This window comes from Aptenodytes forsteri, unplaced genomic scaffold (genome assembly GCF_000699145.1).
Source record: "Aptenodytes forsteri isolate BGI_AS27 unplaced genomic scaffold, ASM69914v1 Scaffold320, whole genome shotgun sequence".
NCBI lineage: Eukaryota > Metazoa > Chordata > Aves > Sphenisciformes > Spheniscidae > Aptenodytes > Aptenodytes forsteri.
In genome coordinates this window covers 1,143,899-1,165,451 of record NW_008794890.1, presented here as the reverse complement: position 1 = coordinate 1,165,451, position 21,553 = coordinate 1,143,899, and the positions used below count along the sequence as shown (strand labels likewise).

Sequence of the window (21,553 nt, the reverse complement as noted above, 5' to 3'; positions counted from 1 at the left end):
CCAACTGGATGTAACTCCATTCACCACAACTCTCTGGGCCCGGCCGTCCAGCCAGTTTTTTACCCAGCACAGAGTACACCTGTCTAAGCCGTGAGCTGCCAGCTTTTCTAGGAGAATGCTGTTTTCCTTCTTTCTACCTTTAGGCCACCTCTAGTTTGCTTCCTGACGTCTTATTTACTCTCTGGTTTGCATCCCGGAGGCTGCCACTGTCCTCCCCTGCTGTGGTAACTCATTAACGCTCTTCCCAGTCGTGTCCACCTCAGCCGACCACCCGTCTCCAACCCACCGTTGCTCCCTCTTGCTTTTACCTGGGGGGGCTCGGTGATCCTTGGCAGCTCATTAGCTGCACCCTGTTGACACACACATGGATTTGTGGCAGTTTGCATGAATTACAGCCTGGGATGTGGCTCTCTGTGCACTCCAGTCTGTCGTTAACAGTGAGAAATCCAAGCTAAGAAACACAAAGCTAGTGGTGGTATGTGTGGCCTTCTAAAATGTCTCTTTTCCCCAACACTAGCTGTAACACATGATTTATCTAACCAAAATGCAGATGATTTAACACATGATTTACCTAACCAGACTTTAGAAGACTGAAGTTTCAGTCTTGCAAACCCTCTCAAGTCATTTTAGCCTTCCCCACTAAAGCTCCAGGTATAACTCAGTGTGGCTCCTCATGGCACGATAAGTTTAACACGACCTTCAGAGAGTCTGCTTTCCAGCTAAAATTGCCACGTAATAGATGTGCTGTAATGCAGATCAGTCATTCAATCTTCCCTCTCTTAGCAGACCTGTGGGGTTCACACAGCATGAGGCGATAGAAGGAACAGTGCATCTTCAGAGAGAAAGGAAGATACTACTTGACAGCTCTGCAAATTGGAGTAAAATTGTGGGTGGCATACGATCCGCCTTGATTGAGTTATGTTAACAGGAAAGAGAGAGCTGAAAAATGTCATGTGTGAATGCTTCAGAAGAAAGAAACGATTCAGAGCTTTCCACAGAAAGGAGTCAGAAAGCCAGCTCAGCTGCAAAGCAGTCAAATTATGTATCTATTACCTCTCCCTGGTTTTACTCTTTCCTGGGCTTCTTATTATGGTCAGTATGGGGCACAGTAGAGGAAGGTGAGCTGATTTTCAAGTTTTGTCATCCCCTCTACAGCTCTTGGGAGATGCTGTTTGGATGTTTCCAGCCTTCCTGGCTCCATCCAGCAGATCATAATTGACATAAGCTTTCTTGTCACTGTATCAATAGCACGGTTCATAGATTGTATGTTTGATCTGGTGTTCGTCAGCCTGGACAGCAACAGTGAAAGTAAAAGCAGGGTAACTTGACAGAATTCTTGGTTGCCTCTGAGGTCAGACGGAACCTGATCATGTTGTAACAGCCCAGCTTGTTCCCCCTAGAGACACTCCTTGGACTGTCTTTGGAAATTTGGACATCCTAAAGGTGGGTGATGGCCAGATCTTGTGGTTGTGAACACCCTTCAAGATGACGCTCTTGGCCTTCAAAGTCTTGGACTGCACACCCATCCTATTGGGGACAGTCCTCTCCATTTTGGCCCTGAGCAACATCTTGGGATGAAAAAGACGCTGGTCTAGATGGGCTCCTGGTTTGAACCAGTACATCTGTTCTTATATTTAGCTTTGCATTAAGAATAGATGCATTTATTTGCCTTATAGAAATAATTTCCCTTTTCCTCTTTCTCTGTTGTCCCCTCTGTTCACTTTGTGTACGTTCCAATGCTCCACAAAAGTTGTCGTCTTTAAGCCAAAACCCGTTTTGCAGATTTAGTCAGCTGAAACAATCTTAATGTATATACTTCACCAACTCACCATCGATCTCCAACTCTCTTTTTCCAAAGTCTCTCCTCCCTTTGCCTCACTCTCTTAATTTCTCTCCCACTTCTACCCAGTATAATTTCACCCTAAGATGCACTTCAGGAAACATTTCATGGGAAACTGCAGGCAATCTTTCAAAGACACAGTCATTTAATAAAGCTTCACATATTTTTGTATTTGCTTTCCTCTCACTGACAAACGACTTGCATGAAATGCAAACCTTCACTCTAAAATCATTACGCTACTCACATTGACCAATTTCAGTACGTGTCGCCACAATTAAATATGTGGCTACACACAAAAAACTTTACCAGCCTAACTCCCTACACAGATAAGCCACAAGCGCATAAACTTCCATTTCTTAGACATAACCAGCTCATTTCTGCCATGTCTGCCCAGATCAAAACTTCCCACTTAAGCCAATTTGGAGTCGGATAAAACTGTCAACGAGACTCAAGATCAAGCCAGAGCACTACGACAAAATGTTAAAGGCTGAGGAGTGGTCATTTCTTCAGCCAGATGAAAGTTTTTTACACTAAGTTAAAAGCTTGGGCTAACAAGATACTTTAATTTTCTTTCTATTAGCACTACTGAATTTTTATTTATAAGATTCAAGATTGTGTGTGTATGTGTGAACTTCCTTTAAGTTTCCACTTCTAAAGCTAGATCCTGCCTCCAAGGCGACACAGAGTATCCATCATTTGTTCTCCTGATCTGTTGCAGAGTCTTGGATGAATCAGAGTTTACATAGTGGACCAGAACTTGAGGCCTCTTTTTATGGAACATTTAGGAAGTTTTTTGTAAAAATGCCACAATATTTACTCCTCCAATGCATTCTGGTCTTTTTGAAGAGTGGATATTTGTACCCCTCCTTAAAACTTTTATGATTTTGCAGGAAATTAATACACTTGCCATAAGATAAGGCTTTTTCCCATCTTTTATTTCCTGGACATTTGTTTTATGTATAAATTATTTTATAAATAGCTGTTTCCTTAACTGAAATATTCTGATCTTGCTTAAATTGAATTATTTTTAGTACAGGCTTGAGAAGGAAATCATTCTAACGTTATAACAATGAACACTGCAGTGAGATGTACAGTCGATTTTAGCACAGCTGTAACCTCAACTGCAGAATGATGCTCCTTCTTGCTTGTATAAGGGCAAATATATTCGATGTTCTACAGAAAGCACTAGGTTGGGTAAAAACTAAAGAACTGTTCAGCAAAAAAATCTATACCATAAGGAGTAACTAAATCTACAGCACAATATTATATTTTAACTTTTTATTGTTAGCTGCACTACAAACGAGCTTGATCTAGCATTGATTTAGCCACATAATGAGCTACTGAAAATTTGTGTTTCAAAGGGAATCATTGTTATGATTTTTCATTCAGCATACACACAGGAATCAAAAAATAGTCTGGATTTTCCATCCCTTACTTGAAGCAGGTGCTGCTAGGGAATTAGGCCATCTTTTGATCACTTCAAGGATCATCCGTTGACTTTATAAGCAGCAGAAAGGGATACACAGACCGGTTCCTCATAAATACTACGACAAAGAGGATGTTCACTTGCTACTTACTCCAGTATACTGCGGTTGATTTATATAAGTCAGAAGAGTTATCTCAAGTTTTATAAGCCCATGAAAACTATGTACTACTACTCCTTGAGCAAACCAGGAGACAGCCTTCTGGCTCAGGGCCCATTTGGAAGGTAGACCTGGATTTCTTAACCAGGAAATGTACTTTTTATGGTTTTCTTATGCCATTCAGAAGAAAGGACTGGACTATACATACTCTGGACATAAAAGGGTGAAACTAAGAAAACAGTAGCTGACCTGTGTCATCAATATGTTCCTTCTGTGGAAAAACACAGCAAAACCACAACATTGGTTCTGGGTTAATATTTCGTACAATGACTACAAGGAGCCCTGGTGATACCAGTGCTCAGACTGCATTTATTTTCAGCAAGATAAATGAGAATATATGAATAGTCTTATTCCACCCCCAGAAGCTTAATTTCTATTGTATTTTTTTCATAGGTGAAAATATGTTATTGAAGACAATGACCATTACATTATTGTGACTAACGACAAGATTAGAAAGGGTAACTTTTTTAGACCAATATCAGCAGAAAATAACGCTGTCCAACCCCACTGACTTTTCTGTGAATAGGTGCCATTTAAACCTTTGTTTCTATTCCATTTGATTTCTTAACAAGAGCATTTTCATTCACTTATTAATATAGAAAGAAAAAAAAAGAACAAAGAATAAGGTCAACAATTGACATACTCCTTGTTTTCAAGATTTAACCTATTTTTTCCTTAGAACAATTTAGAAGGAAAGCATGCTTAAAAATGAGCATTTAATGTAATAAATGGAATTTAAGTTGAGCTTGAGACAGCTATTGATGCACAGAGCCCAACTGGAAGACAAGATGGGTAGATATCATTTCGTAATGACCTTCCTACAGCTATCTGCCCCATGCTACAGTTGTTGCGTAGGAAGAAATCTTTTCCTAAATTCACACTGTAAGATTTAAAGAAAACAATATTTGCTTGCTTTAGGCCTTTCTAACGAGCATTAATACGCGGCTTGACACACTGTAATAGGCTCTGTCCAAGAAGCTCAGACACAGTGTGGGAAAACGCTTCTCAGTTTCTTCCTCACACTATTTGCTTTAAAATGAAAGCTGGGCAGGCTCTGTGGAACCTGCATCCAAATTAATCTTAACAATCTTCTAGAAAATCTCCATTAAAGCTCAAAGCTTAAGAGCTTAATGTGTGCATAGTTTGTGCTTTGAAAGAGAGCCAGAGCCTCTAACCCCCAGAACTGATCTTATATTCATTTTTTGGTTTCATTCACCAGCACAGAAGAAAGGCCAACGCTTGTTAATGTTTGAATTTATGATGTTTTAAACACTTTCAGTATGGCAACAGGTTTTGTTCTCTCTCCCGAGGTTGGTTGTTAATAACCATAAACTGAGGCACCTGGAAAAAGCTAGACTTTGATGACTACAATTTCATGCCATCTCTGAGCAGCGGAACATCTCCATGGAGCTCCTGGTCCTCTCTAGGAAAACACTTTGTCCTCATCAGAGGCCATGCTGCCGGCCAATTATTTTAGCTTCATTATTTTATTATTCTTTCTATTCATGACTGAAAATCACCACAGGTGAAACTCCTGGCCACAAGGAGAGGCCAGGAGGTGGGATGTCAACCTAGCCAAGAACCAGTCTAATGAGTTGGGCAGTTCTTTGCTCCCATATCTAAGTGGCTAATGGTGCCTGAGGTTCGAGTAATTCCTCACCCATGGTCCTGGCTGAGCTGCGGTACAGCCACACTCGTGTCCAGGGTATCACCTTCCTGGCTCCACTTGCCCTGCCCTACCGCTAAAGCCATGCCTGCAGATCACAGGACTGTGGTCACCCTGTGGGACAGCCCAATTTTGTGACTCCCTGACAATATCATCACAGAGATTTAGTTATATATATATATTTATATTTTACTATACATATACATTACATTATTATATATGATACATATCAAACAATAATTTTGTTTTTCCCCTAAGTCCCTTTTTCATACAATGGTAATTGGAGAAAAACTAATTTAAAGTTGAATGAACACAGGCTACCCCTCGAGTTTACTTTACTGAACACCCAAGTCAATGTACCGTGTCTGTTTTTCTAATTTTAACAACCTTAAGTTTGAAAACACTTAAAAAAGCAGGTCAGAAACAAAACTAAATCAAGCACGTGACATGGCATGGTAAAATTTAGTATGCCCACATTAGGGAGACCTGTTACCCGTCATCTGATATGGTTGCGTGGGATTAATTTCTCATCCAAAACATCCTTTTTAAGGGGGTGTATCATTATTCAGGTCACTAGTTTGCGAACCGTAAGATCTTCTAGATCCTACAACAGTGCATTTCCCCGAAAACCTCTCTTTGGAAAAAAAAAAAACAACTTCTGGAAATGAAGCAATCATTTCTAAAACATTTTCATATATTGAAACCTAGCTGAATCAAAAATAAAAACAAAAGAAATCAAGTACAGCTTCCCCCTGGTGAGAGGTGGGGGAAAAGGAGCACAAATCTGAAGGATTTTGTGCACATCCCCATCCACCATCAAGAGAAATCATCTCTCGGGCATAGTTTTACCCCTCGCACCGCTTCTGTACAATGAAGGGGTGTCAGTTCAGGGGCAAAATGATGCAGCAGGGAATGTTTTGACCTGAGACAAGCCTGGTGTAGTGAGGCCTTTGTAACGATGGGATTACTTACAGCATCACATTGACTTGGGCAATTTTTTTCTCTAGGATTCGGTGACATTATGCTTCTAGTTGGGATTATTTTGCTGACATGAAACATAGCCTGTTCTTCACCGCTGTGACACACTTGAATTATTGGGATATTAGGCATTGCTTCAGTAAGGAGGATTGGTTCTAGTTCGAGATGGTAGCACAAACCAAAGGAAAGTTTGAGAGAGTCAAATTTAAGGAGTGAGAGACTTGGCTTTATGTCTTTCTTGTTACTTCTCTAACCCATATTTTATCGCAACCTACAGCTTTTGCTTCTCTAGAAGCTTGCCATTTGCCTCTAGAAGCACAAGAACACACTTTGAATGGACTTGCTTCTACAAGCAGTTTATGAATCAGGTTTTTCCCTAGTGAGGGTGGGGTTTTTTCTCATGGGTATTTTCTTCAATAAGGTACGCTTCAAATGACTCATATTAAAGCTTTTTCTCTTACACCTCAGCTGCGTGACTTTTTGCCAATGAATAATTCCCAATGGGAACAAAAGTAAACCGTGGCAAGACTCCTCCTGGGGCTGGAGGATATGGCTTACAGATGGTTAAAAAGTAAATTAAAAAAAAAAGAGATGAGAAGGAAACAAATCAAATACTGCATTCACAAAAAAAGCCAAAAGATGAGGACGGCAGATTCACTGTATTTTTTGATAAAGTAAACAAGTGTCATACCTTTTTAAAAATTCCATATACTCAGTATGCTTGATGAGGCCTGTCCTCATCATTATTGTTTGAAAACATTGCCGATCAATAGCCCAAAGTTTCACATTTACGAGAGCTGGAAAAAACAAGACAAGGGGAAAATGTAATTAGCAAAATGTTAAAATTTGAAAAATCTGTTGTGAACTGCGGAGGAAAACAAATTCATTCATGAGAAAGCATGAAAATGGATACACACTTCAAAACAGTAACATAAAACTCATCTGCTGGTCAATGGACTAAGCATGCACTGAAATGATCCCAAATATCTGAAATTTTAGCTGTAGTACATGGGCTTTTGGAAAGATCGCCTAAAAGCAACTGTGAGACGAGAAGAAATCAATGCAGGCTGAAAGCAAGCAAGAAATAGGGGGTCAGTTCACCATAACCTGGGATACATCATTGCCTATGACACTGAGTGATTTGGAGAAATTTTTAGCGCATTATCTTGTTTCCGAGACAGCAAAATTCATTAAGGTTTCATCCTACTCCCAAAGTAGATGACAAATTTCTCCTTGACCTCGAGAGATTTTCCAGAACCAAGTCCTGTTATATCCTAATAATTGAACACCTCCTGATTCTGGAGGTTTTGAATAATTTTTTTCCAACTTTAGTTTTCAGGTCTCTGATAAATTCCAACACTTCAATGTTACACACCATATGCTACATCATATACTTCAGAAGCAAAGTCCCGTTGTAAAAACAAGCATAACAGATTACCAGTGCATAAAGTACAGATGCTCAAAGAAAACTGGATCATGTGAATTGGATGTGCAGAACCCCAAATGGTCCAGATTTTCATCTCAGATGTGGCTTACACATTTGCATTGCTTCCATACATACCGTTTATAATAAGAGTTTCTCCTTAGAGAAACAGTTTAATTAAACAAAACTACTCTAAAGACCTTGGCACTTGTATAATTTTTTTTTTCAGAGAGTAATTGCAATAAATTTCATCCCCATATCCCATTTCACTACAGGAAACAGAAATGAGCAAAATGACTTTCAACAAAATATTTACAAATTTTCTCACAAATAAAAATCCGAGAAACGACTTTGCTTTTATTTGCTGGTCCTTTAGTTCACAAACACCCTGGTTAATTAGTTTTTATCCCTAGCTGCATTTGCAGGATGTAAAACCTTCAAAGTGCAAATTCAAATTTTTCTTCTCAAATTGCATTGCAGAACTAAGTGAATGCATCACATCATTTAAAGCCTCTTCTCATTTTCAAGACAGAAACTCCTTTTTGAGAAGTGTTTTTAGTTTTATAATCAAACTGATGGGAAAGAATGACCTATAGCTTTAGTATGAGAGATTTCTGTTAAAAAAAATTAGTCTTTCACTTTCTTCAGAGTGGAAGAGACAACTAATATGAATGGGATCTCTATTTTTCTGGTTTTTTACTGTCTTCTGCAAAATAGGGGTTTTAATTGATTTTTAGATGAGCTCTATCCTAGAGGAACAAATGAATATTATTCAACAGAGTGTGTGGTGGGGGACTCACTGAAAAGGATGGTCTCCTGCTGTACTGTCTGATGATGACGAGGGTTGCTATCAAGTCACTAAAAATTCAGTAAAATCCCTGAAATTCAGTGAGAGCAGGAAAACATTACCTAATTTACTAGGTGCTTTCTATCAGAAATGAAAAAATGTAGGGGATTTCAGCCAGTCTGGTGATTTTAGGATGTTTTTTATTCAGTGTAATGTATGATTATCACACAAGGCAAAAAGGTGACTTGCTTGGTCATGACTGGCAAAAACACCAATAACTGAATATTTTAAAAAAAGATGTAGTGAACGTGAAAATAATGAATGAAGTAAGAGTTTATAATTTTTTTTGTTTGGACTAAAATATGCAATCCCATCCCAGTGCCCTATTATGAACATGTACAATGAACACACCTTATTCATTTATCAGAAATATTTTTTCCAAATACAGCCATTCTTTAGGGTAAAATTCAAGTTTTCACCTGTATTTGTTTCATACAGTCTTCATAGCAAAGGCATGACTGTTAAGCTGACACCACTAGTTGAGTAAGGTCAGAAGACAGCAAATACTTAAATTCACCGCTTTTTCTATTGTCTCATGTAATTCTGAAAGGCAAGGCATCCTTCCCATAAATAATTTTATCTACTCCTGCTTCCCAATGTATTTTAATGGGTTCATCATCTTATGCAAACAAGTAGCTCTTAAAAATAAAAGGTTTCATCCCGTCTCAATCCTGGCCAGCTGGTCCTTAATGGACACGTTCAATAGGCACCTGGGACCAAATTCCTGTTGGAGTCCGTCACAGCATGTAAGAGCACGGCCTCTAAATGGCACAGTCCCCATCCTTGGCCCATCAGACGCATTTATGGGCTATAAGTTATTATGCCTTAAATCAGTGACTGATGGCAATCAGCTAACTCTTATTTTTCATGTATATAGTGAACAATGAAGGTACTCAGAGGATTTTCCTTCCTGCAAGGGATTCAGATATAGCTGCAAAGATACAATCTATCTCTGAGGTCCACACAGGTGCCACAGAGCCAGATAAGTGGCAAACACTTACTCATTCTCCTCTGATCCACAGATGCTTTACGAAGCACTACATCATATTTGATTCCCCAAAGACCAGAAAGAGTCATTGCTGCATGGCCTGTGCTAGCTAGGCTCTCACTCAGTCTCTTAATGCACTTAAGTAAATGACAAATGTAATTTAGTACCTCTCGAGCAAAATGAAGATCCATTTATTGCTGCTAGAAATTGTTCTGTTAAAACAAATCTCCGCAGCTGGCAAACTTCATGGGAGCACAGGACCAGAGGCTTACTTAACAAGCCTGGAACAAGTCACATTCCCCTGAAGGTAACCCCTAGTAACCCAAGTTATATATACATACAACTATATTTCTATATATGAATATATATATATCAAATTACATATATACACACATAGATATAATTATTTATAATTTTATATATAGTATATATAACTATATAATATACATTTTTTTTAATATATCCCCCAATTATACATACAGCTGTATACTAGCTAACTGTACTAACAAGGACCATGCAGCTCAGGAAAAATTAAGTGTGGACAATGCACTTCTGCACTGCTAATTATAATCACTACTCATACTTTATATTCACATTTATCCTGCCTAATGATAAACAGATGTTTTAATAATGGCTAATCACAGTAGAGCTTTGAATGTCAATAAGACCCTTATAATCAGGTGTGAGAATCATCTCCTGTTACACTTAAAATCTTGTGTAAATATGTTAGAGGGTTACTGAAGGAACAGTATGAATTCTGTAAGATTTGACGATATTAACTTCAAAGAGAGATATTTATGAGTGCCCCGAGATGAAAAATATGTATATGGGATGTATACCACAAAGTCAATTCCACCATGAATAACTGAGTCATAACAGATACAGACAGAAGCGACACAGAGATTTTCTTGTCCGTCCCTCTGCAAAGAGCGTGTGCTGGATGCTGGAGGTAAAATTTTCTGTGAAGCATGGTTTCAGGAGAATATCTTATTCTCTGACTGCAAAAACTACAACCATAAAGGAACATGATAAATAACATTATGAAAACAGATGTGTGTACATATATCTATAACGGGAGTTCCCTAAGACTACTCAATAATATAAAATATTATACTGCAATCAAAGCAGGTAACTGGAGTTATACTACAATTAAAGTTTATTGCCTCTTTTACACTTTTTCGTAATAAAATGTTATAGCTGGGATTTCATTTTATCGTTGTAACAGCACATAATGCAATCACCAATCATCCTAGAAGCCACCAAGATTTTGTCTGGCACACAAAAAAAGTAGCAACACTATAAGGCAACAATATGCATGCTCACAAACTAAGATATATTATAAAATATATATTGTCATATACACTCCTCCTTCACTCTGAGGTACGGATAAAAATAGGGATGCCCAGGACTGGGACCTCTAAATGGATTGATTATATGATATAGTTTTCCAGGTGAGTGTCTCAGACGATGCTGGGCATTCTGCAGTCATTGCAGAATATTTTAATTGCATGTTAGAGATGAGCAATCCCATCAAAATGAGGATTTGGTGCAAGCTCCTAACAAAGGCACTAGATAATTAAAAAAACACAGTTAAAGCACAGAGTGGTTAAATTAACCTCAGCAAAGGCACAACTTCTTATGCTTTCTAGTAAGATTTTCCTTCAAAAATGGATTCATCTGAATCTGAAACTCCAGATGAAAGTGAGTCGGTGCAAGGGCTGAAACCAAAGCAAAATGCTCCTGGATAAACAGGGAAGAGCAGTGAGAGCCGAAGCAAAAGAATCAGGATTTCATGGGTCAAAACTGGACAGGGGTGGAGATATTATCATTAAAGTTTAAATTTGAAGTGTTCATCGTGGTCAATATTTAATTTCTGATAACAAGTTGACTGAAATTATTTAAATCAATCATTTCAGTATATGAGTTGGACACCTCTCTACACCAAAATCACTGATTTAAGCAAATAAACAAATGCAATAAACAATTTCAAACTTCTTTTCCAAAAAGAAATTTTTCCAAAAAGAAGTTTTCTTCCTATTCATCTACCTGGGCAACCTATGAAAATATATCCCATTTTAAATGGGTGAAAGTACATTCCCAGGGATATACAGTCCCCAACACAGCCCAAAGCTTGGGGTATGTCCTGTCTGGTTTATCCACGTCCGCTGGCTCACTCGTGTGCCAGGAGGTCTCTGAACATAAAGTAAGGCAAGATAAAGGTATTTTCTCTGGTTGCAAAGGATCATATGTGCATATCCTTCATGATGCAGCACAAACCTGATGGATTCAGTGGCTTAGACCCTCTCTGAGTGCCTGTCCAAGGCAGGGCACAATTTCAGGGTGATGCATTAAATAATAGGGACTATGCATTATTGATCTTCTCCAAGGCTTAATTCTCTTAATTTTTAATACTTGTCGTCAAGTCCCCAGCCTGCTGAAGGACAAAGCTTTTGCTCTTTTGCTTCTTTTCTTCTTGTGGACCCAGCAGCAGAAAATCCTGAACTTTGGGCTCAGATCCAAGCTACTCCTTTTCTCTGTATCACATGCAAAGGCAGTGAAATAAGGGAGAAACTGCAAAGTTTTAAGTGAAAAAAGTATTTACAAAAAAGCAACATAAGTATTATTTATATGTGTTATATAATATTATACATTATATGTTAATATAGCTGGGGAAGTCCTTCAGGTGCAGCTGCTAAGATGCACCTGAAAATAAAGCATCGTTTTGCATAGCACTATTGGAAAACTGTCTTCCCAACACAGACTTTAAGCACAGGTTGCCATTTTGCAAAGCCAGATCAATCACAAAATGTCCTTTTAACGACAGCCACTGCAGCAAAGTTTATCAGTAAAACATTAAAAGATGCTTTAAATCCTTAAAATCAGAGCAACCACCAGAATAGTGTCCAGATAGGTGTATTATTTCAAAATTAAATGCAATACTCGTATGGCCCTGCAATCCCTTAGCATCTTTCCAAGTTTTTATGTGCTCAGTGAAGCCTTTCCAAGTTTTTCAAGGATCACCGAGTGAATCATCCCCAGCTCAGGCGCTTGCTGGCGGCGTTATTGGACCTGAAACTTTTTAATGCCTTGCACTGTAGCCAGAATTCATCACCTCGCTTTTGCTTTTAGGCTATTTTATTCAAATAACTGTTTGTTTATCTGCCCAGGAAAGCCTCAGGCAAAGAAACAGCGGCATGTTCATGTCCTTAGGGTCTTTCTGGCAGCAACGATACATAAAATTTCCACTCAAATTTAAGCATCCTCCCACTTGGGTTTGATTTTGCAGGGATTACTGTGCAAATTACCATCGGGGAGAACAGAGTCATTTCCAGTTACTTGTGTTTCGTCATGTATATCTTATAAAATGATGATGAAAAGCACATTTAACTACATAGAAGGAGCACACTGAATTATTTTACCCCACCAGACACACTGTGAATCATAAGCAAGTTCCCGGCAGACTCCATTTCGGGATACGGCATGGAGCGATGCAGAGGGCATGTATTTAACAGCTGGAGCAAGAATGAATTTCTCTATTCTCAGATGTTTCTGTTTCAAGTTTCTAACAATGATGTCACCAGTACTATGAAGACTTCATCCCGATGCTACCCGTTTTCTCAAGAGGTCCTTTCCCGTAACTCCCCAGGGGGATTTTGCCACTTCATATTGTGCAAAGGAGTAATTTTACATTTGGCCAAGGAAAGATGCAGCATTCAAGCAGAGACAGATAAACATTTAAATATGCTTTTTCTCCCAGTATAGTTTATATCCATGTGCTCCTAAACTGGGACAGTTTGTTAAAAATAATGTTTAGCAATAAAAAAAGAAAACATACCCACAGAAACAGCAGAAAATATTATATTTTTTTGCATTCTTGGGCCAGAGCTGTGGCTTTCCTGGTACACAGAGAGCAGGACGGCAATTAAGGAGAATTAAGAAGAAAAAAAAAAGGCAAAAAAACTTCCAGCAGGCCTAATAGTAATCCTAATGATGGAGTGCAGGATGATCTCGGATGTCCAGCACTCAGTGTGGCATTATGCTCAATGCCGGCATTATGGCAGCGCTTCATACTGTGCAGTGAATTTTTGGATGGCAGCAGGACACCCCAGCCGTGGTCCTTCTCGTGCTGCTGGGCTACAAACAGAGAGTTTTTTGCCCAAATGATGGCAATTCTGTGCTGTGGTGTAGGTGCATGATAAAAGATGAGGTTGTATCATCTCCATCCACCTCTTTGCAGACTGTCCATTTAATAATGGTCTTTAAAGCAGAGGTCAAATATGCACTTTTGTGAGTGCCTGAAATTATCATCATACTTTGATCTTTACTTTGATCTTTCACATTTTTCCCCCCCGTCTCCCCCCTGAGCTTTACTAACTTGAATTTTGTCACCAAAACCATCTGAATTACATGCCTTACAAAACCCCATTGTGCAGAATTTCCTGGGCTGTGTTGCTCACGTGGAGGAGTGAGAGTAACTGCTGTTCAAAGGCAACAACTGCTTCAATACTCGAGCTCTTTTCAGGCCATAAATAAAATTAATTTCTTATTTGGATTTGCATGATCTTTCACTAAAAAAAAGCCTCTGCTTTGCCATGGATACTGCAGCAAAGGGCACACTTATCACCATGCTCTACCCGGTTCCCTTGGCACCAGACCCCATACCAGCGCCTAACACTGAGGAGGGGAGGCAAGGAAATACTCAACACTGGCACGACTGCACCCGAGTGTTTAAAGCAAGAGATGCTCTTGCATGTGTATCTGGGATTATTTGTCATTAAAGAGAGCTAGCAATCGTGAGAAACGTCACAGGAGGATGCTGTACCCATGCATGTCACCTCTAACACATCTACCAAGCTTCCTGGCAGGTGATGCTGGATGCTCACCTACACGTGGTGTAGATACAGGTAAAATAATCTGCTCTTTGCATGAGAGAGAAACCCCTTTTCTTTTGAAAACTATGCACTGTTTGCACTTTCATAGTACTCAAAGTACAAGCTGGTCCTGAATCACATTCTGGAATCAAGATTGCTGCAGACTTACAAAACCGGGCATTTTTTCATACTAAATGGATAAAACATTCAAAAACAGGTCAATGGGTAAGTCTCAGAATTGTAGTACTTTTTAAAGAACTAGTTTTGGCTGCTATTTAAGCACTGGTCTCAGTGGTGACTCATAATATATTCAGGTTATGTGAGGAGGAAACAAAGCAGGAAGGACATGACTCAATGAAAGTTCTCCAGATAGCTCTGCTTTCACTACAGTAAACTATGAAGACCCCAGACATCCCAAGGAACTGTATACACTTTGCATAGGAATGAAACATGTCTGGATAAGATCAGATATGACTAAGAAAAGAAACTGATGGAAATGGTTATTAATGAAATCTGCTCTTTTCCACCAGAATAAAATCACCTCTAGTATTAAAAAGTCAGTGAACCAAATTTTAGGGGTAACATTAGCGATTAAGACATCCGGGAAAAACTGGGGCGAACAAAATGAAACACTGCAGGTGTACTGTAGGAATGACTCAGTGGAAATTACGACCACACCTTCCGTTCATCGTTAGTAAGAAATCAGTAAATAGAATAACACCATTGATATTTAGTTATAATTAACAGAATTCATTATTGGTTTTACTGTGGTTTTGGTATGTTATGCTGGAGAATGTGGGGTGACTCCTTCTCCCACTGAAGTGATTGGGCTCTGTGGAGTCAACAAAATGGTCTATTTAAAATAGAAATAAAAAAAGGATCAATTCATCCCATTGCCCGTGTTATGCTGTTATTACTCTTTGAAGGAAGGGATGCACTTGGTGTCTGAAGGACACCGAAGGGAGACCTTTCCCATTTGTGCTGTGGACTGGCTGTCCCCACCATTCATACATGTGATTCAAAGGAAGAGCTGGTCCTACGCCAAGCTCCCCCAGTGTCTAACCCCAGGGAGGTCTTGCCTCTTTGATTCTTTTGCTGTGGGCGATCCCCCCCCCCCCCCCGCCCCCCCCCCCCCCCGCCCCCCCCCCCCCCCCCGCCCCCCCCCCCCCCCGCCCCCCCCCCCCCCCCGCCCCCCCCCCCCCCCCCCGCCCCCCCCCCCCCCCCCGCCCCCCCCCCCCCCCGCCCCCCCCCCCCCCCGCCCCCCCCCCCCCCCGCCCCCCCCCCCCCCCGCCCCCCCCCCCCCCCGCCCCCCCCCCCCCCCGCCCCCCCCCCCCCCCGCCCCCCCCCCCCCCCCCGCCCCCCCCCCCCCCCGCCCCCCCCCCCCCCCGCCCCCCCCCCCCCCCGCCCCCCCCCCCCCCCGCCCCCCCCCCCCCCCGCCCCCCCCCCCCCCCCCCCCCCGCCCCCCCCCCCCCCCCCGCCCCCCCCCCCCCCCGCCCCCCCCCCCCCCCCGCCCCCCCCCCCCCCCGCCCCGTGAAAATCCTGTATCACAGCAGGAGAGGAATGAATATGTATAAAGAAATAGCAACTGGAGTTTAGCCGACTTGTGCAAGCCCCGAGGCCCTTGTAAAGCCTCAAGCCAAACACTGTTTGACTTCAATGGAGAGGATTTCATCGTTACTCCTCATCATACGGCCTACAACTTAAAATACCCTTACACTTAAAATCTGACAACATCTATCAGCCAGTGCTAAGTACAATAATCTGTATTAGAAACTACATAGGATCCCAGAACTTTTCTTGCCAGAAGACTGAACCGAGTAATCCAACCTTCTGCATTAACAACCACCTTCACCCAACGTTTCAAAGAAGACTACGTTTCCTAATGAATTGTTCAGGAATAACCCCAGCCTGTGTGTTTTTACTAATTTAAGGCCCACAGAGTGTGGCTGAGGATATATATTGTAATTTGTTTTTATCTAACATAATTCCCAATCTTCCTATTGCCCCCCCAAAATTTCTCAGTCCTCTTCTGAAGACTCACAACTTCTTGGCCTTAATGAGAAGTCGTGACAAGGACTAATTAAGCATTATGAAAGTCTTTTATTGTATAAGGTTTTTCCCTTGGAATTTCAAAACATCCACATGATTTGATTACAAAACCTGCTAATTAGATGTCCTAATATCCCTCCTGTATATGTGTAGTTCTACTCTTCTTACATACCTGTGATACAGAAGTTTTTCTAGGTTTTTAATTAAACTTACCTTGTATGAGCAAGAGCTCACAAACTACTTAAGAAATTGTATTCACTATAGTAGTGAACGTCCATATAAAAGATGAAAGCTGAAATAGTTCCCTAAAGTAGTTTGGAAAGAATCTATTTAGAACAATTTGAAAGCCACAAAAAATACTTTCAAGTACTATTTTGAGTTTGGTGGAGAGTGATGTGTGTTGGGTGAGGTTAATGGAAAACCAACAAAGGTCTAATGCAGGTCAGAAGACTAAAATTTAGTTGCTCAAACAACTAATTTAATGCAATGAACACAAGAAGGGTTGAAGTAAAATGTCTCCAATTATTTGCGAAAGGAAAAGGAGAAAACAACCCACATCTCTCATGGGGGTGTGAGATTCAGCCTGGGATATATCACCTCATTGGCATGCCAGATCATAAAAACATTACTGAGAAACCTTGTGTCTAACAGTAATGAGAAAAGTAATGTATTCACTTTTTAAAAAGTCCTACAAATCAGTTCTAGTTCGTTGCCTAAAGGAGCCCCAAGAACAAGGAAATTGAATATACCAAATTAAAGGAGGTATCTTAATACTAACCTAATTTGGAAGGGAAGGCATTGACAAATGAAGAAGCCAGCTTGGGGGACCATTAAAAAAACAACGGAAAAAATAATAATAAAGAGATGAGGCATCTCAGAGAGACTCCCCAGTGTGGAAACCAGTCTCCTGCAATATAGGTGGGGGCACACCAAGGGTCTGCAATTTGGGAAGGGAGGAATTGCTCTGCTCCTAGCAAATAAATATGGGCAAGAAGAATTGCATGTGACTTTGCGGTATTAGGGTGGAAAGAGAAAAGGTCCTAAAAGCAGAGGAAAATCCCAGGTGGCAATACCTGTGGCTCCTGGGGTCTGACCAGGAACACTGCCAGGAGCCTTTTGGAAGAATCTATAAAGATGGTATAAATACGTCCCGCAAGTTGTTCCTTTTCTTGAAGCCGTCAAGGCTGGACAAGCATCCCTTTGACAGTCCTTCTGCTGAAAGAGCCTCTTTCATACTTCTCATTTGAAAAATACACGTTTTGGTGTTCACTCTGAAAAATGATCTTGGGAAGTACAGTGGCTTGGCTAGTCGGTAAAAAAATAAATACAACGAGCGGGCACGAAAACGCAAACCAACAGGGCAGAACTTGGGGTTAATTTTTAAAATGATCTGCACAAGTTTAGAACTAGTTTGATTATTTGTAGCGGGTAAAGGTTTAAATTAATTATTAAAGCCAGCGGTCGGTATTCTAAAGAGACATATGCTTGAAAATTGTAATGGGGCTGAGTCTTTTAAGAATAATTGGAATATACACGAGAGATTTTATACTCTATTCGAAAGAAAATATCGCTTTAAGGATACAGGGCTGCCAGATAATGTCTGCTTGTTAAAATAATAAAAAGAAGCGCACATGTAATGCCTTTTCTAAAAAGAAAGCTGAAGCACTTTATAAGCAATAATTATGCCTCACAGCATTTGTGAAAGCTATAAAGCACTATATATTGATATCGCTGGAAAAGAAGAGAGGCAAGCATCTCTGCCACTGCCAGTAGAAAGCTTTGCTAAGACTTCAGCTCTCCTGAATTCACCAATTCACCAGTAGACATGCCCATCTCTTCACCTCAAAAATAAGCATTGGCTCTTTAATTGCTCCATTATCACCCAAGGTAGTGCTAACATCAAAAACCATGTGGAAGTTATCCTCTTCCTTCTGCAGAGTCATCACCAGACCTCCAGCAGAGTCATGGAAAAAAGGGAAAGAGATGGTTTAAAAACTTCCCAGCAAGTCACAAAGCCATGAGATCTTTTCCTCCATCCTTACTCCAGGGTCTCTCACTGAGTTCTGCAACAGATCTTGATACTAAAAGACCTAAAATGAGCAGGAGTTTCGGCTTCATTGACTGATTTTTTTCTGAAGGACAACATCATATAGGTCTAGGAAATTTATTTTCCACTCTGAGTTATCAAGAATGGTTTTGTAAGGAAGACAGTTTTTTAAAGAGCTGTTCACATATACAAAATTAATGATACTTTCTAAAAAGTAACAAACCATTATTTTACTGCTTTTTTTTTCAGCTCTAGGTGCTAGTTGGCTATTTAAGTACAAAAGTAGCTCCTACGGCCAACTCCCCATAAAGCTTATTCAACCACATAGATCAGCATGAAGCCATGTGGAAATCCATTTACACAGCCAGAAATTCTCACTTATAATTCTGCACCGCGGGATGCTTCAATTCATGAATAACAACAATAAGAATGAGAAAAGTGCCATATATGCCTTCACTAGGTGTAACTAATTGACCAGGGACACCTTTCTGGCAAGATGCTTTTTATTGATTGAAAAGCCTAATTAAAGCAGCACATAGTATAGAATAGATGAGTGGGTTTTTTTCCTTTATGTAACAAGTACCAAAATATTCCTGTGCTAACTTTCTCAGCCCTGGTATGCATAAAAACTCCTTACAGCTCCAGTGGACAGAGTTTGCTGCAGGAACTAATGGGATCCCCAGGGTCCCATTCACGTTTCCCGGACCTTCCCTTCTAATGCAGCCGCCCCTGGGATGCATCACACGGTCGGATCTGTAAAGCAGCGTCTGCCATACGCTTGGCTGCAGAGTTTCCAAAAGGAGGATGACACCACTGTTTTTTAGAGCTGCTTTGTAGCTTTTATGGAAGGGGCTTTGTCATATGTTTTTACTTCTTTTAGGTATGAGACGGTTCAAGTGTGTATCTTGAATTTATTTTGCTACTGAAGCTCATAGCTTCACTGGGGCTTTTGATCCACTAACAAAATGTATTCTGAAATGATGGCACAAAAAATAGAAATACAAGGGAAAAGCAAAACCGCGGCTGTCCATATGAAAGCAAAGTAACGTAAAGAACTTCTTTTTTACATTATGGTATTAGTAGACAGAGATATAGTAGTTACATTAGCAGAATTAGTAGCAATCTTATTCTGCTAAGCAAAAGGACACACACGTAAATGAAGGATGAATTTTTGGACTGTGTATTATTAGGCAAAGCGATGGAATAAATTATTTTGTGAATAGTGTAAAATCAATTACAGCTGAGCCCTATAATCCACTATGCAGCAATGGCCCTGGTAGGACACTATAAAATAGAAATAATCCCAACACTGAAGATATTTGCACATTCCTAACCAGAGAAAGGCAGGGCCAGGGCACAACCCTTGCCCGAGAGGCTCAAGGCTCCAGGGCTGGTGCTCCCCTTCTCCAGCTGGGATATTTGTTTCATCGTGAAAGGGACACCGAGGAAAAGGACAGATGGACAAGTTACCCACATTTCACAGGCTGTAAGGAAAATATCATTCTCACGACAAAGCCGTGACATGTCTTGAACCTGGCTATTTAAATTCTTATTGCCACCTTCTCCTTGACCTTCTCTCTCTTTTCAATACAAGCCTGAAATGTCATTTTATAGGAGACCTTTAATTACTCTCTGTAATGTTGTTAGCAGAAAAAAACTGTTTTTTTCCCATTTAAATGAAAATTCCCCTGAGTTTCTAACCACTAGTCATATAAACTTCAGTCAGCACAAACTCGCCCAAGTACAGGAGCAGAAGTGAAGATTTTGTCACCTTGCACCATATTCAGCTACATATTTTCAGCGAAATACTACGTGTAATTCTGAAATCTAACATATTACATTGCTGCCGTCTGCAAATAATGCTAAACTTTCAGGTATGAGTTTGAATAACAATATTTTGAGAAATCCAGAAAAGTTAAACTGCATCTTGGTGGCACACTAGGAATATTAAGCAACTAGAAACCTCAACAATACAAAAGCTGATCTCTCTGTGATTAAAAAGAGGCAGTTTGCTAACTGAACTTTATAATAATTCCACATTTTTAAAATATTTCTTTATTACCCAAAAGCAGTATTTCCAACAGAACAGTTAAATAACTCATCCCCAGCTCCCTGCCATCTCAGGTAACGAGGATTAAAAGCTTTTGCTTTGCTGCATCAAAATACATGAGTTCCCGGGTCTCACACGAACCCTGTCGCACGAAGGCTCAAGATTTTTTTCTCTTGACCACAAACTATTTGCAGCAAGCACACTTTTTAGAAACTTGTCCCATCAGCTATCACTTAGATCTATTTACTTTGCATTTGCTTTTTAAAGGGTGTCTTATGGATGTCATGAGAGCACCAATGACAGGCTTAAACCCCTCTGCTCCTGCTGTTCACCACCTCTCATTGCCTAAAGAAGTAATCCCAGCCATAATTCTTTCCATTTCCCTGTAAGTGCCCGAGCTAGCAGACAGGGTGTCCACCTCTACACACTTTTCCCCATGACCCAGGAGCTTCCCCAGTTTGGAGATACCCCCTCCTACAAACCGCTTCACCTCCAGCCCCATGGGACAAGTTGCAGACCTGCCTGGAAAAAAGACTTTTTTTTTGTTATGAGACTGAAACCCCCCTTTTTTTTCCCCTCTCAATATTGCTTTTGGAGAATCTAAGCCATGTATAAACCCTGTGGTGTTACGCACCAGGTATTAAAGATCTGTCCTAATAGTTTAGCTATACTTAAATAGCATGGAGTAGAGTGCAGAGTATGGGCTGGATTAATGCCTCTGCACCACATCCACTCCCCAGGGTTACGTGTTTCTGCCCTCAGGAAAAGCTGCGTTTTGGAGGACTTCATCTATTGAACAAACTGAAAACCCAAGCGAGACCCCATCCACAGGAGATGTAGTTATCCGAGCAAGATGTATCTTAGACACCTGCATGGAAAAGGGCAGAAGTCCCAAAGGCAGACACTCATGGTGTAATAGAAACAAACACTTACAGATAAAAAAGGGTACTGAGAAGCACTGGTTGTGCTGTATAGAAGTAACATGACAGGATAATATTCTTCTAACGCTCCATCTGAGGTTTAAGCTGTGACTCAAATACTCATCTTCTCTTTCTTTACATCTTCTTTTCTGCACCTCCAGTCGCTGCAACTTCTTTCTCCCCCTCATTAACTCTGACACCTTCAAGCTGTTAAGTGCTGAGCCATGGGAA

At 40.5% G+C, this 21,553-nt stretch overlaps 1 protein-coding gene across 1 annotated transcript in view; it reads right to left on the bottom strand.

Annotated features, from left to right (window-relative positions):
• The window catches only part of PRKG1 (protein kinase, cGMP-dependent, type I), a 514,986-nt gene that overhangs the window by 201,334 nt on the left and 292,099 nt on the right, over window positions 1-21,553 (bottom strand). Inside the window, exon 4 of the mRNA XM_009275074.2 lies at window positions 6,819-6,924. Within this exon, the coding sequence (XP_009273349.1) occupies window positions 6,819-6,924 (106 nt within the window). The remainder of the gene's footprint in view (window positions 1-6,818; window positions 6,925-21,553) is intronic.